At 41.9% G+C, this 16,666-nt stretch overlaps 1 protein-coding gene across 2 annotated transcripts in view; it reads left to right on the plus strand.

Moving 5' to 3' along the window:
• ME2 (malic enzyme 2) overlaps positions 1 to 5,296 on the plus strand; it is a 62,119-nt gene extending 56,823 nt beyond the window's left edge. For both annotated transcript variants that reach the window (XM_055125816.1, XM_055125817.1), the window contains one exon: positions 408 to 5,296. In XM_055125816.1, the coding sequence (XP_054981791.1) occupies positions 408 to 575 (168 nt within the window). In that variant the 3' untranslated portion in view covers positions 576 to 5,296. The remainder of the gene's footprint in view (positions 1 to 407) is intronic.
• The last annotated feature ends 11,370 nt before the right edge of the window (positions 5,297 to 16,666 follow it).

Below are 16,666 nucleotides of genomic sequence, written 5' to 3' on the forward strand. Positions count from 1 at the left end.
AAGTGCCTTGCTCGCAAAGTCTCACCCTATCTGTACCTGACCTCACGCCTCCAAAATCGAGAGCCAACACATCTGGCCTGCCTTGGCTTGGGTTTTTACCCCCGTCCCATCAGCCTGTATGGACTCTCTCAGCAGAGCACTGGGGAATGACATGGGCTCTGCCTAACTAGCACATGGTCAGGTTGCAAATTGTTGGTCCGCAGCGTTAAAGGCGAGTAATACGCTTATTGAGAGGTAGGAGATGATCTGCCCTTTCAGACTTCATAGCTTTCAGGTGTTCAGGTTTCTTCATTTGGAAGAAAAATGCCATTCTTTCAAATTTATTTTTCTCTACTTTAATGATGCTTTTTCCCTCTCAAATAAGTTAACACTCAGAACCTATAGCATAATCTTGCTTTATCTTTCAGGTTACGGAATACCTGTATGCAAATAAAATGGCTTTCCGATACCCAGAACCTGAGGACAAGGCCAAGTTTGTCAGAGAGAGAATATGGCGAAGTGAATATGATTCCCTGCTCCCAGATGTGTATGAATGGCCAGAATCTGCGTCGACCCCTCCCCAGATAACGGAATAGAAAAATCACAATTAAAAATACTTTCCACACTTCAGGGAATACTTCCCCCCCCAGACAAAAAGAGATAATGTTATCAAATTTTATTTTTCCCTTTGTTTTATTCCCACAGTTTGCTTGACTTCTCCATGGCTCTCATGTCTATGTGGAGTAAATGTATTGGCTGTGTTGTTGATGCCTACCAGTACTCTACAATCATAACTCCTTTATTCTGATTTGTAGCCCTTGTCACAAGAAAGAGATGTTAAAATGTATTTGTGAATATCTTTACCTGTACTTTTGTTCACACTTGCCAAAGTATTTGCTATTTACTATATAGGTGATAATTTTCTCCTTTAGGGCTACTAAAACAGGGAGTTACTTCTGTGATATAAGTACAGGATTATGAGAAGCCCAAGTCACCAAATTCTAAAGATAAATTATCAGTATCTGAAAATAGTCTTTACTTCTGCTTCATTTTATCTTCATGCTCTGAAATTCCTCTATAGTAGATAAACCTAGAGAAATATCAAAAACCTAGCCTATTTATTTTCCAGTAATAAATTGAGGTTTAACTATAACATTTTGGGAAAAAAATGGGTACTACTGCTGCATTTAGACAAATGAAATAGACATTGTTTTCAATGGTGTATAAAAATCATAGTGTATTTAATAAAGAAAGTATCTTAAATTTAATTGCTTCAATTATGCTATTTTATTGCCCAACTAGAAATTTAGGTTTGCTCTTATGAAAGTGTATTATTTGGTTTATTTATAGATGATCTGAGGTGTGGGAGCACATGATACCATTTAACAAATGATGACTGATATGTGACATTTAATAAATTAGTCACAGTTCACATCTCCATGAGCCCTTTAACTGGAGAGGCTATGCCACTGTTCCATAACAGTGCTCTTTATTACGGAAGGGATTTTGGGACGCCCCTAGGATACTTCCTTTGCATGTTGTTATTAGTGACATATCTTTCTACATTGAAGGTGGATTTTTTGTTTTTTAAACCGCCAAAATTAGTTTTAAGCTAAGTATTAGAGTACGGTAGGTGTTCAGATAGGCAATTCCATTTTTAATTGCACCAAGATGGGAAAGAATTGCTAGAGCAGTTTTCTTGTGTAGCTCACATATTGGAGATGTCTAGAGGCAAATCCAAAAACAATTCAAAAAGTATTGTTATATATTTATCGAACATAGCTATCTTGAGGCAACATAACTTTGGAATGTTTATTTAAAATATTAACTACAAAAAATTATTCATGCTACTTATCCAGATCTCCAACATCATGGCTACGTTACATGTGACCATCTCTAGGTGAAAGAGGGGAGGGGGGTCTGTCTTTATATTGTTCAAGTTTTCTACCTGTGAGAGATCGCTTCATAAGAGTTTTGATTATAATTCAGTGTTTCGCGAATGCTTGAAATCGCATTGCCGCTTGGAGTATGGCAACAGACAATTGGTAGTTTACTCATTAGGCAGTAACGTGTGCTTTCATCTAAATTTATTTTGTAAAGTGAGCAACAAGGTCAGTTTGTTGTAATTAAATATGAAAGATTTGTGTGTTTGTTACCTTTGTCTGAACAAAATAATCCCCAAATTACTCTAAAACCTCGGCTTTTTGTTTTGTTTATTCTTGCTTGGGGCCACACCTGCTTATGCTCCGGTCTTACTCATAGCTCTGCACTCAGGAATGATTCCTGCGGTGCTCTGGGGACCAGATGGGATGCCGGAGACTGAGCCAGGTTGGCTGCAAGCTGTGCAAGAGCCCTGCGCGCTGTGCTGTCTCCCCAGCCCCACTACGCTGCAACCTCGATTTTCTCTTGACATTACAAGTCTAGTCACTATAAACCTACTGTTGACTTAAAGCTTACTAGGCAGAAATATATGTTGAATTGAAATAAATTTACTAATAGGTTTGTTTAAGTTTAGTACCGTTATCATTGAAATTATACTTTTAAAAAAGGCCGAATACACATTTACATAGGATAAAAATTCTCAGATGTGTAATTACCAATCAGTGTATTGAAGAGTAACAACCGGATGTATGTGTACCCGAGCTGGAGAGAGCAATACAACGGGTAGGGAGTTTTACTTGCACACAGCCTACCTGGTGTGTAGGCTGGTATGTACACCCCAATACCTTATATGGTCCCCTGAGTCCTGCCAAAAGTAATCCCTAAGTACAGCTGGATGTGGCCAAAAAAAAAAAAAAAATAGTAATACCTTTTTATCTGACCTTGCACCATTACTTGTGAACTAAGAGAACTAAATTAGAGAAGGAACTAATTAGAGAATGCAGGTAAGACTCATTGTGATGGAAATCTTAGTTGCAAAGCTGCCCTGCTGTTTTGTTTTGTTTTGGGGCCACACCTGCTGATGCTAAGGAGTAACATCTGACTCTGCACTCAGGAATCACTCCTGGCGGGCTCAGGAAAAGATACAGGATGCCAGTGATTGAACCCAGGTTGACTGCGTGCAAGGCAAGCGCCCTACCCCTGTACTATCTCTCCGGCCTCAAGCTGCAAGGGTTTTGGTTAAAATATTTTTAAGAGGGCCAGAGAGATAGTACAAAGGCAAAGGCACTTGCCTTGCAAGTGTCTGACCTGGGTTCAGTTCCTCGCATCCTGTATGGTCCCCAGAGCCCCCCAGGAGTGATCCCTAAGCATAGAGCCAGGCAGGAGTAAGCCCTGAACATAGTCAGGTACGGGCCCCTCCCTGCAAAGCAGTTAAGGGACAGATTCTTAACTAGGAAGTTACCTCAGGTCACCCTGAAGCGCCTTGAAATTGCAGAGGCCGTGCCCCTGTCCCTTGCAGGGCCCCTGGGCAGTGTCTGAGCTGCACGGGCCTGGGTGACTCGCCCCTCACTTCCCTGCCCTCCCAGTCCGTTGCCTTAAAGCACACGTTGGGCTGCTTCCAGCCAGACTTAACCTGCTGTGCCGCTGATAGAGTGAGTCCGGGCTGGGGCCTGGGGTCCTCATTTCTGACAAGCTCCCACCCCACCCCCCGCCGCTGGGCGAGAGAAGGGCGTGAGTGGCATGAACTCTGGACTGGGGTGTAGTGTGCTGTTCCATAGAGTCCCCACAGTCTTTTCCAGCCAGTCATGTCCTTACGTGGAAATATTTTTTTTTTCAATTGAAATACAGCTGATACTTAGTTTCAGATAAACAGGAGTAAATCCTTACATAGGTTAAAATACAAAGATTGCAAAGTGAGGGCCATTTTAACATCTATTACTATAGAGAGTTACAAGGTTTCACCTATTAAATGTAATATATTTTTAACGGAACCACTGTGATTCATTTGTGTAACAATCACAGTTGTTACAAAGTTGTTTGTGATGGGCTACAGTCTTACAGTGTTCCAACATCCGCCCCTTAACCAGTGTACATTTCCCACCATTCTACTTGTAATTTTTAAAGGATGTTTCTAAGAACAAAGCCAATAAAAAACTTTCAGAAAGATTTTCATGAGACTACATAGCATTCTAAATTAGGTTTTCATTTTTTGTGTTTGTTTGGGGGCCACACCCAGCTGTGCTCAGGGTTTCCTAACCTGGCTCTCTGCTCAGAGATCCTTCCTGGCAGTGCTCAGGAGACTGTATGAGATGTTGGAATCCAAGTCCAGTCGGTTGCGTGCAAGGCAAAAACTCTATCACTCACACCTAAATACGATTTTTAATGCACTCGGTAAAATCTAACAACCAATTTTTATTTGTACAAGATTAGCAATCAAGTTTGTTTCTACTCTCATTGTCATCTTATGATAAGACTTAACCTCTCCTCTCCTGTGACGTTGCCTTTCTGCCACTGGGGAAGTTCAGTTCTGTATTCTCCTTTGCCAGGAAGTTGCTCACGAATGAAGACCAAAGCGTGCCAATAAGAGGTTGAGAGCAAGATTTACTGTTCTCTGCTGAGAAAGGCCTCGGGGGCAAAGGCGAAAATGCTCCAGCCCAGGATACTGTAGCTTCCACCAGCATCTTCAGTATCCCTCACAGAGAACTTCACACTTTCACACAGCTCCAGGGTGCCGTAGAATTCACCAGAAGGAATCAGCTCTGTTGAGCAAACATACTTATTTGAGAGCATTATTGTAAACTCCAAACTTCCCTGCTGGGATCCCTCGAAAAGGACTTTTTTTTGGAAGGTGGGGCGGGGGAGGCACATCCAGCAATGATGCTCCGGGCGTTAAGGATGAAATCTGCACCAATAGGATATGGCACCAGTACACTTTCTTGGACTTTTGAGCTATTTGTGATTGGCACTTCACTCTGCCTCTACAGGTTAAAATGAAATTTTCAACAAACTTAAAGTAACAAAATTTAACTGAAATTTGTACTGTTTAAATATTTTAAGTAATTTTAAAATTAACAGTTTAAATATTTTAAATAATTTTGACAACCAATAACATGAAATTAGAATTATGTGTATTAACATCAGTGGAGGAAAGTGTGGGGTTTCATTTCAAATTCTAATAAATGCAACTGGGCCTAATTAAGATATGATACTGCATAATTCCCTTGATTCTTGCCAGGAGTTACTCAGATAAATTTTTGATTAGGTTTTGAAACAATGAACTTCCTTTGACAAGAAAATTGTGCCACTCAAAGAGAAGAGTATGAAGTTGTAATATTTTCACAGTCAGGATGCATTAATATGCAAACTAAATCAAACTTGCAAATGCTTTGTATCTTTCTGCAACTGCTTTTTGCTAATAAACTGATTCTTGACCATACGGCTATTTAATTTTTTTTTCTAGTGAAAACATTTTGCATTTAAGGAAGTTATCTGTACATTCCTCATGCTTTGCAAAGCCTTTGGACAGAGGGAAAATGCATTGGTGTTTATTCCCCAGCTTTAACTGTCCTTCATGAGAAAAAAAATCATTTTTCCTAACTATTCTACCAAATCATTGAGGCCTATTCTAGCAAATCATTGAATTATCACCAATACATTCTGGATGGTATATACATTCTATATACATTCTCTAAGTCCGTGAATGAAGGTAAGAAGAGAAAGCAGCAAATCTATATCGGTCATTGTAGGAAGCATTAGCACCCTGAAATCTCAAAGTCACCGTCTGCCCAAGAGCCTGCCAAATTGAGGGTTGGAGCCACACAGTGGTGAAATGCTCCGCCCCAGAGCTCAGCTGGTGAGTGTCAGAGCTACAGCTCTCAGTCCTCAGCATCTTGGGGGACACCTCTCCGATAGGCAGGTTTTTGTTTGGATCATAAATACCTTACTTCAAGCATCATTATCTTGGGTGAAAATTCTTCACCTCTTCTCACAAAATTAGTCAAGTTCTTTTTAACAGTTTATCAGTTCACCTGATTATATGGTTCCCACTTATAGTTAAGATATAGATATAGGGGCCGGAGCGATAGCACAGCAGGTAGGGCATTTGCCTTGCACACGGCCGACCCAGGTTCGATCCCCGGCATCCCATATGGTCCCCCAAGCACCGCCAGGAGTAATTTCTGAGTGCAAAGCCAGGAGTAACCCCTGAGCATTGCTGGGTGTGACCCAAAAAGCAAAAAAAAAAAAAAAAGATATAGATATAAATATATTTTATTCTTTAGTCTTCAGCATCTTAAGTATTGGATGTAAGCATTAGAAATTTTAAACTACACCAAAGACCAATAGCCAGCTCACTAACTTTGATTCAATACATTTTTGCAAACCCACTAACTTCAGTGCAGATCAGTTTTAATAGTGCTTCTAAGTATTTGGGAAACTACAAATGTCGATGAGAACTTCAATTGTAAGATATATTTTAATTATATCTATTATACATAGATAATTCTATCAAAAGGTAAGGACTACTAGGAAACAGTAATACTATATGTGGAATATGGGATTTTTAGTTTAGTATTTGATCAGATTCCGGCCAAATGTTTTATTATACATTGCTTAAAGACCTTAAAAATTAACAGAACTTAAGGGGTCAGAGAGATAGTACAGGCAGTTAGGCGCTTGCCTTGAAAGCAGCTGACCCTGGTTCGATCACTGACATCACATATGGTTCCCCAGACACTAGCAACTATTACTCAGGGGAACAACCCCTGACACTGCTGGATGTGGCCCAGTCCCTCTCCACTTAACTTAAAGGATGCATTTTTGTTATTGATAAATTCTGTGTTTCCTTTAGTAACATCCAAGCATTTATTATTGACTTCAGGGGAACCACATGTTGCAAAAGTCATTGCTTACCTTTCTCATTTTTGTATTTGACAGATGAAATTCATAGCCATGTGATAAATATTGACGGGAAGTACTAGCTTAAGGGGAATGCCTTGTGTAAAGTATATTTTGCCTGATCGACTTATTAAAGGTGGTTAAAAAAGTCAGTCTAAAAACTTTCTAATGATGTGAACTGTTCTTCCTCTTTTGTGATACATGAATTATAATGAGATGTATTTTCTTAGTAAACTTTTTCTATGCATAAAAAACATGTTGTGAACCCTGGTTTTTAAAGCTTGCTATATTTAGGGCAGTATTAAAACTTTGTATTATTTAAAATACACACATTCCAGAACACCTAGTGCCTTGAGAACATACTGTTAAACTTAAATTCATATCTAGAGCAATAGTTAAGCTTCTTTTTTCATTTCCTTTGTTCAACTTACAACTCATTTCTGTCCTTTAGCTTCATCGTAGCAGTAAAGGAATTATTTTCCACTTCTCCCATCACCCAATGCACACTCTTAGACTCTACTGCTCAAATACTAAATCAAGAAAGGTTGTGTGTTGTGATTTGGGGATGGTCATAGGACAGCTAATGCGTGCTAAGTTCCACTTCCAACTATGCTCCCATTCCATTGCCACCATCACTTTCGGTATGAGTGGTTGTCTGTTGCAAGTTCTTGATAACTAGTTACTCATCTAAACTTAACAACCTGATGAACTACAGGTACTAATAAGGTCTTTATTTTTTAGGTGTATTGTCGGCAGAGAGCCATTAAGATTATACAGCTACTAAAGTGTCAAAGTGAGGACTAAGACCCTCTCCCATGTAGGAGCCAGAGCGATAGTGCAGCAGGTCAGGTGCTTGCCTGGTTTTGATCCCTGACATCCCATGTAGGACCCTGAGCACTGCCGTGAGTAATACTGGCACAGACCCAGGAATAACCACTGAGCATCGTTGGATGTGGTCGCCCAACAAAGGATCTCTGTTTTTTTTTTAATTAATTTTAATTTTTTTTTGATGAACCACCATGGGGTACAGTTACAGACTTACAAACTTTCATGCTTACGTTTCAGTCAGACAATGATCAAGTACCCATTCCTTCACCAGTTCCCATTCTCCACCACCAATTATCCCGGTATCCCTCTCGCCACTCCCACCCCATCCCCCCTACCCCACCCCACCTCTGTGGCAGGGCATTCCCTTCTTGCTGTCTCTCCTTATGGGTGTTGTGGTTTGCAATAGAGGTATTGAATTGCTATCATTCGGTCTGTAGTCTACTTTCAGCACACACATCTCCCTTCCCGAGCGGGCCCTCCAAGCACTCCATACTTGGTGGTCCCTTCTACATCTGAGCTGCCTTTTCTCCCCTGCTTGTAAGGCCAGCTTCCAAGCTGTGGAGCAATCCTCCTGGTATTCACCTCTACTATTCTTGGGTGTAAGTCTCCCATTCTGTTTCTTTATACTCCACAAATGAGTGCAATATTTCTATACCTGTCCCTCTTTCTGGCTCATTTCACTTAACATGATGCTCTCCACGTAGATCCACTTATACGCAAATTTCATGTCTTCATCCTTTCTAACAGCTGCATAGTATTCCATTGTGTAGATGTACCAAAGTTTTTTTAACCAGTGATCTGTTTTAGGGCACTCAGTTTTTTTCCAATTTCTGGCTATTGAAAACTGCTGCAATGAACATACAAGCACAGATGTCATTTCTACCATATTTTTTTTTGTATCTCCGGGATATATTCCCAGAACTGGTACTGCCGGGTCAAATGGGAGCTCAATTTCTATTTTTTTTTGAGGATCGTCCATACTGTTTTCCAAAAGGCCAACAAAGGATCTCTTACATCATAATTTTGACAACAACCTGCTTCTGTTCCCATCTGATTCTGCCTTCTCTGAGCAGAGAACTGTAACAGAACCTGCTGCAGAAAGGCAGTCCTGTGCTGTCTCGGAGTCCTGGTCTCTGTACTTGATCTAAGGTGCCTTCTCCACATGCCTTTCCCTCCTTCCCCATCTCCTTCACCTGGAACCAGACTGGCATCATGGTCTGAAATTCTGCCCGATTCCCTCTCCACTTCCATAGGCATTGCCTTTAAAAAGTCAAATAATAAGTAAGACTACATCAAATTAAGACATTTCTGCACTTCAAAAGCAATGTTGACTCAATTGAAAAGATACCACACAGACTGGGAGAAAATATTCGCTCACCATTCATCTGACAAAAGGTTACTATCCAAGATATATAAAGAACTTGTAAAACTTCCCAACAGAAAAACTATCAACAGATAGGAAGAAGAGGTTAACAGATTCTTCGTTGATTAAAGAAGACATATGGATGGCCGGTAGGTACATTAGAAAGTGCTCTTCATCATTTATCAAGAAAATGCAAACCGAAACAACAATGAGGTATCACCTCACACCGTGAGATTGGTACACATAAAAAAATCAAATCAGGGGCTGGAGCAATAGCACAGCAGGTAGGGCGTTTGCCTTGGATGCGGCTGACCCAGGTTCGATTCCCAGCATCCCATATGGTCCCCTGAGCACCCCCTGAGCACCACCAGGAGTAATTCCTGAGCACAGAGCTAAGAGTAACCCCTGTGCATCACTGGGTGTGACCCAAAAAGCAAAAAAAAGAAAAAAGAAAAAGAAAAATCAAAGCAACCAGAGCTGGCGTGAATGTGAGGATAAAGGCACCCTCATCCACTCTGGAAATGTCAACTTTTTGGAAAACAAAAATGACACTTCTCAAAAAGCTAAAGATTAAAGCGATAGTACAGCAGGTTGGATGTTTGCCTGCATCTGGCTGACCCAGGTTCAATCCCTGGTACCCCTTCTTGTCCTCTGAATCCACCAGGAGTGATCCTTGAGCACAGAGCCAGGAGCAAGACCTGAGCACCACTGGGTGTGACCCAGAAACAACAACAACAACAAAGAACCTAAGGACTGAGCATCCTTAAGATCCAGCAGTTACATTTCTTGTCATCCACCCCAAAGTCCAAAAATACTATTTCAAAAATATATGTGTGCCCCATGCTCTATGCAAGACTATCCACAATAACCAAGATCTGGAAACAACCTAAGTGTCCAAGAACAGATGAGTTGATAAAGAATTTGTGGTTTAAGGGCCAAGCCCATAGGCTAGTGAGCAGGGTGCCTGCTTTGAATGTGGCTGACCGGGTTCGGTCCAGGTTAGGCACTCAGTATTGTCCTCTGAGCCCCCACCAGGAGTGATCCCTGAGCACAAAGCTAGGAGTAAGCTCTGAACACCATTAAGTTTTGTCAGAAGAAAAAAAAAAGGAAAGGTGTATATATGCTGGAATACCACTTAATTCATTAGAAAAAGATGAAATTATGCACTCTGTCACTACATAGATGGAAATAGTGTCTCATGCTGACTGAAATGCGTCAGAAAAAGAGGACAAAGGAAGAATGATTTCTCTGATGTGCGATATTAAAAATAAATGAAGGAAGGAAAGAAAGAACAAAAGAAGGAAAGGGAGAAAAAGAGGAAGGAAGAAAGGAAGGAAGGAAGGAAGGAAGGAAGGAAGGAAGGAAGAAAGAAAGAAAGAAAGAAAGAAAGAAAGAAAGAAAGAAAGAAAGAAAGAAAGAAAGAAAGAAAGAAAGAAAGAGAGAGAAAGAGAGAGAGAAAGAGAGAGAGAAAGAAATAGAGAGAGTAAGAGAGAGAGAAAGAGGAAGGAAGGAAGGAAGGAAGGAAGGAAGGAAGGAAGGAAGGAAGGAAGGAAGGAAGGAAGGAAGGAAGGAAGGAAGGAAGGAAGGAAGGAAGGAAGGAAGGAAGGAAGGAAGGAAGGAAGGAAGGAAGGAAGGAAGGAAGGAAGGAAGGAAGGAAGGAAAGCATAGTAAGGCAGCAACAAAATGGCCAAAGGGTAGAACTTGGTCCTTGGAACAAGCTCACCTGGTGGGGATGGTGAAGCGAGTATGGAAGGGGCCCCTGGGGCAGGGGGGAGGGACGCAGGCACTCTGGTGGGCTTTGCAACAATGCATGCATGCAACTATCTAATTACCAGTATTGTAAATCACTGAAGAAAATCACAGGCATGTTTAACCCTGCCTCAGTGCCTGACTCTGGAAAGATACAAATTAAAGGAGCAGGTGATTCAGGATGTAGATTTGTAGGTTAGAAACATTGAAACTATTAAAGTTTTTAGTAAAGTAACACGATTTTAAGTAAAGTAACACGATTTTCTGATAACCATTTCTTTCTAGGTTAGTGCCCCAGCACCCGACCTTCTTGTGAATTAACCTAAGTCAAACTGGACGTGTGCCCCCTTAAGTAGACCTATTGGAGTCAAAAGTATCCAAAATGCATTAGTGGAATTTAGGGGTAACACTAAAACTTTACCCAGCTTTAAAGAAAAAAGGTCTCAGACAAAAATTCTGCTGTCTGCAGACATGATTGGCAGGCATGCACTCACAGACATGAAACAGCCCGCTCTGCTGTAGCAGCACTGGGTGACAAGCTGCTCTCCGTCCAGTCCAGGCGCTGACCACAGCTGATACAGGAAAGGTCCCCTCAAGGTGAGCAGCATTCCAGAGGCCAGAGTTAATAACCACTAGTTGGCCCCATGAAACTAAAAATTGCTTCACTGATAAGGACTCCATTCTCAGCTGCCACCCACGGGGAAAGACTACGGTTGCACTGAATTCTCTAGCATGGTTCTCTGCGGTCGGAAAAGGATCTCTGAATTGTTTTAACCAATATATGTATACTGAAAATATTTCAGCTAAGGATGGAGCCTTTTCTAACATTCATCACACTAAAAAGTCATTAGAATCACACACACACACACACACACACACACACACACACACAAGGTCAGTGATTTTGACATTCAATAGGCTAATCAACTAAACCGGATTTTTTTTTTTTAAAGAATCAAAATGATGACAGCAGAAAGGTAGCTACATTTCACAAAAAAACTAAAGGTGAAGTTTAAACCTGAAACTGAAGCCTAAATGAACTGACAAATAAGGATCAAAACATTTAATAGCAAATTTCAACCATTGGAAGAGATCATCTCCAAATTTGACTTAGAAAATGGTCGCCACAAATTGAAAAGAATGGTTTCTTTATCCCTCTGAAGGGGGATAAAGAAACCATGTTGAGCTCAACCCAATAGCTGCTATTTCAAAAGAAAACAATGTCAAGTGACTTGAGGGAGAAGCAGGTTTGGATGAAGGAAACCAAAGTTGCGCAGTGGCTGGAGACATAGAACACTGGGTAAGGTGCCAGCCTTGTACCAGCCGGTCTCGGTACAATCCTCAGCACCCCCTTACCATCCCCCAGCACCACCGAGAGTGATCCCTCAGCTCAGAGCCAGGAGTAAGCCTTGAGCACTGCTCAGTGTGGCTCCCAAACAAAAATAAAACAGTTATGCAGTTAAGTCAATTAAGTCAGAGGTGGATCTTAGCCCTCCTCAATGACACTGCGCCTGACCTTTACACTGCGGAGTAAATCTCCTCTACAGAGTGCTACAGACAAAATGTGTGCAAGTGAGGAAGATCTTCCTGCTCCCTACTGCATGGCAGCCAAGAAACAGGGCAAGCATCTGGGGGTGGGGTGTCAATGGCAGTACCCTAACAAATGCAAAGATGCAGCTTCGACTGTGGCTCTTGCCTCAGCCAGTAGTTCCTGATTCCTGTCAATTCTGGCTCTCCAATCTCCTTTCAATTTGCTTACATGAGCCCACGTTGATGTCTATGTCTGAACACTAATTCTGTCTGGCGTCCAGTGGAGATGTCGACCATTTACAGTTGTGCATGCATTAGTCCATTCTAGTTGACTTTAAGCAAACTGAGGGCTGCAGTGGTATCTCTCATTTATTTTGTATAGTATCAAAATCACTTGCTTACCCAGCTCAAGAATCCTTCCATACAGGTTTAAGCTGTACTTAATTTTGCATAACCAAATAATAAAATTAATTCTGAATATAACATGAGGAGTTATATAAGGAGAAGAAAGACCTTCAGTGGGCCATATTAGCACATTGTTGCTTCTGAAGTTTGTCCATTGCCTTTTACTTATTGGTAACCAGGAGTATCATCCTTCCCCCCTAATTCCAGGTCAGTTACACCTGTATAGAGGGTACTAGCTAAATTCATCTGTCAATTATACTGCATTCCACCACTAGTATACTACATGTAGGTTATCTCTAAGCAGAAAACCAGAAAGAAAATAAAAAGCAGTTTTCTCTTGTATGAATTATATTATTAGATGTGCTAGGTATCACTTTGAAGTGCTACATTTGAATAACACTTTACAAAGCATTTTCAACAAACACCATTTAGTCCTTACAACAAAAGTTTCAGTCAAGAAGAGCAATTAATATCTTCATTTCACAGATGGAAAAACAGAGATTCAGAAAAGTAAATAACCTGGCCAAGGTTGTGAGATTCAAAGGGCAAAAGCAAGATTCAATCTGTATTTTGACTCAGTGAGAAAAAAACAAATGAGAGTTGGAAAAATAATTGCAATTTTTGTCATAGTTAAAAAATTTATCCCTGATATTATAAAGCATATAACACTTGAGAAGAAAAAGATTGCCAAATAGAGTAATCCTAGAGTAATAATACAACAGGTATGTATTTGCCTTGCACGTAGCAGACCCAAGTTCAATCTCCGACATCCCAGAGGGTCCCCTGAATACCGCCAGGAGAGATTCATGAGTGCAGAGACAGGAGTAACTACTAAGCATCACTGGGTGTAGTCCAAAAACAAATAAAAAAAGAAAAGAATAGGAAAAGACTACCAACCCATAAAGACTCTACAAAATGTTGTCAGACAAATACAATTAATTAGAATGCTAACCAACATTCAGGTTGAATGCCAACAAATGCATTTGTTTGGTAGCCAGTTGCAGCTGAGATGACTATAGATAGAATTCCATAAAAGTCAAAGTGGTCTGTAAGAATCAACTAGCTATGTGGAATTCACAACCAAAGGTACTGTGTATTTCATCATTTTACATATTGCTGTGCTACACATATTTTATATCAGTAAAATGCATAAGATATCTTTTATAAATATTCATGAATGCATTTTTTTCCAGAGAGCTGATTGCTGAACATCTGTCATCATATCGCTGACGATATTCTAAACACAAAAAGAAATTGCATAAGATAAAAGTACTGTATTTAGTAGTCTGCTAGTAGTAGTACTGGAATTGTGTGTTTTAAGTTATTATAGGTCAATTGAAGGATAAATAAAATATGTTAGTGCTATTAAGAATAAATAAAGGCTCCAGGGGCCAGAGAGATAGTACAGCAGTCAGGGCTCCTGCCTTGCACACGCGTGATCCCTGCTTGAGTGCAGAGCCAGGAGAAAGCCCTGAGCTCAGCTGGATGTGACCCTGTCATCCTGTTGCTCATCGAATTGCTCGAGCGGGCACCAGTAACATCTCCATTGTGAGACTTGTTGTTACTGTTTTTGGCATATCGAATACGGCACGGGTAGCTTGCCAGGCTCTTCCCTATGGGCAGGATACTCTCGGTAGCTTGCCGGACTTTCCGAGAGGGGCAGAGGAATCGAACCCGGGTTGGCCACATGCAAGGCAAACACCCTACCGGCAGTGTTATCAATCCAGCCCAGTCGGTTATGACCCAAAAAACAAAAATGAAACCAAAGAAATTTCGCACCATGAAGAAAAATTTTAGAAAAGCAAAAAGTTCCAGACACTCTTCCCTAATGGTATGAAGACCCCCTGGGAAGGGAACTGTAGGACACGTGGACAGTGGACAAGAAGGAGTCTGTGGAATGGGCCTGTTTCTGAGGGGCTCCTAGCCAAGGGTGGCCAAGACAGCCAGGTCGCTTCTTGGGCACTTCTAAGTGAGGAAAGGATAATAAAGCTCAAACGCCTTTAAATAAATTAGACTTTGACCAAACTCAGCTGAATTTTTTTTTCTATTTCAACATTAGTCCAATCCCCTTCTTAATTTTTTTCATTTTTATTGAGGCAGCTGGATTTATGATAATGTCAACTAGACTTTTCTTAGTCTCTGTGCTAGGGATCTCCCTTTTCCATATTTTCAGCACTCATTTTGCCTTCTCACTTGTTCTCTCACAGTGTTTGGTGATTGTTTCCAGACACATCGTTTCCCATTCTGGGTGTCGATAAGCTTCTTATAGACATCAACCATGTAATGTTTTAAAAATTGCTTCAGCGTAAAGAACAATACTAGAGAGAAGAATCCTGGCGGGTGGGCACCGCAAGCCAGAGAATGCTCTAGACCCCAAACTGGGCCAACAACACCGAGGTGCCCCAGATGGAGAAGGTGCAGCCTCCCCGCCTGCTCCAGATGAAATCCCAGCAACACTGAGCTTCTACTAACAAGGCTCCGTATGTGGGACCTGGACTATTTCTCCAAACCGTGCACCCTTTCCTGATATACAAAAAAACTGCTCAGGAACGGCTCTTCCTCCCCTGATCGGCCATGATCCCAAAGGCACACAAACCAATCTCGGAACACAGCGGCTGCTAGTAGATCTACTCCTGGGCTGTGAACTAAGCTACGGCCCTGTGCAGCCCGGGGAAGGGAAGGTTTTTTGTCCCTCGGCCTTTTCCCCTTTGCGGCAGCATGGCGACTGCCACCTTTCACAGCCAATTGGACAGAGAGGTAGGAGCTTGCAGTGGGGGGGTGCGTGGGAAATCTCGCAATGGGTGGGGGCAGAACCGGCCCGATCCTCGCCCAAATGAGACCCCGAGCGGCTGCCCACAAACACTTCTTGAGCTCCTGGAACAACCATGATCCCAGAGGCACACAAACCAATCTTGGAACGCAGCAGCTGCTGGCAGAAATACCTCTGGACTTAATTACTAAAATACCAGAATTCCAAAACTGCGCAGCTACTGTCTCGGCCATGCAACATCATATGCTCTTCACTATCAGCAATAGAAAACAAATGATTTAATGATGCCTTTTCAGCAAGTCTGATTGTTGGGGGGAGAGGGAAATCCCAAATAATAATAGTGGATTTTCTGTCAAAAATAGAATGTAATCAAAGTAAAGAGAGAGTAAAGTGAAAATCACCTGCCACACAGGCAGGGTGGGGAGTGGGAGGGTGGCCTACTGGGGTTCTTGGTGGTGGAACATGTGCACTGGTGAAGGGATGGGTGTTTGATCATTGTATGACTGAGACTTAATCCTCAAAGCTTTGTAAATGTTCTCACCGTGATTCATTTAAAAAAAAAAAAAGAACAATACTAGCCACTGAGTCAGGGAGATGGCCTAAAGGACAGGAGTACATGCTTTGCACGCAGGTGGCCCTTGTTTTGGCTCCAGCACCACACACATGATCCACCCCCCCCACCACCCCCCCCAACCTTCAGGGAAGATCCCCAGCAACATGGTGAGTCCTGAGGACTGTGGGTATGAACCCAAAACAACAACAATAGCCACTGATTCAACGGATGCCTGAATAAATAAAGGCTTTGAAAAGGGCAAAAGGCAGAACATTGAATGGTTGGGATAGAGTGGAGTTGAAAGGGTTCTTGATCTTACCCTCCTGGGACCACAGTGGCTGGACAGATGCTACAGGGCTTAAGGCACAGGACTCTGGTTGGATCCATCTGGTTCTCCGAGCATCTATCTCAAGATGCTTCCTGGGCCTCTCTCTGGAACCACCAGCTGGACTGGCCCAGAATCCTCCAGGATTCTGGGTCTCATGAGGGTCTCCGGGCAGTTGGTGGTGGCAGGGAGGCTGCAAAATGTAATGAAGCAGCTGGTGCTTTGACCACCTCCAGTATGTTAAAGAAACAATCAGGGCACGTGGCTAAGGAGCCTGACACACTTTTTTTTTTAAGCTGGAATGCAAAAGGGTTGCTTCATTCCATGCCTGGTTCTGCAGCCTGCCTGGGCCTTCCATCCCATGCTCCAAGCCTTCTGATTATGCCT

Source organism: Sorex araneus, chromosome 2 (assembly GCF_027595985.1).
Source record: "Sorex araneus isolate mSorAra2 chromosome 2, mSorAra2.pri, whole genome shotgun sequence".
NCBI lineage: Eukaryota > Metazoa > Chordata > Mammalia > Eulipotyphla > Soricidae > Sorex > Sorex araneus.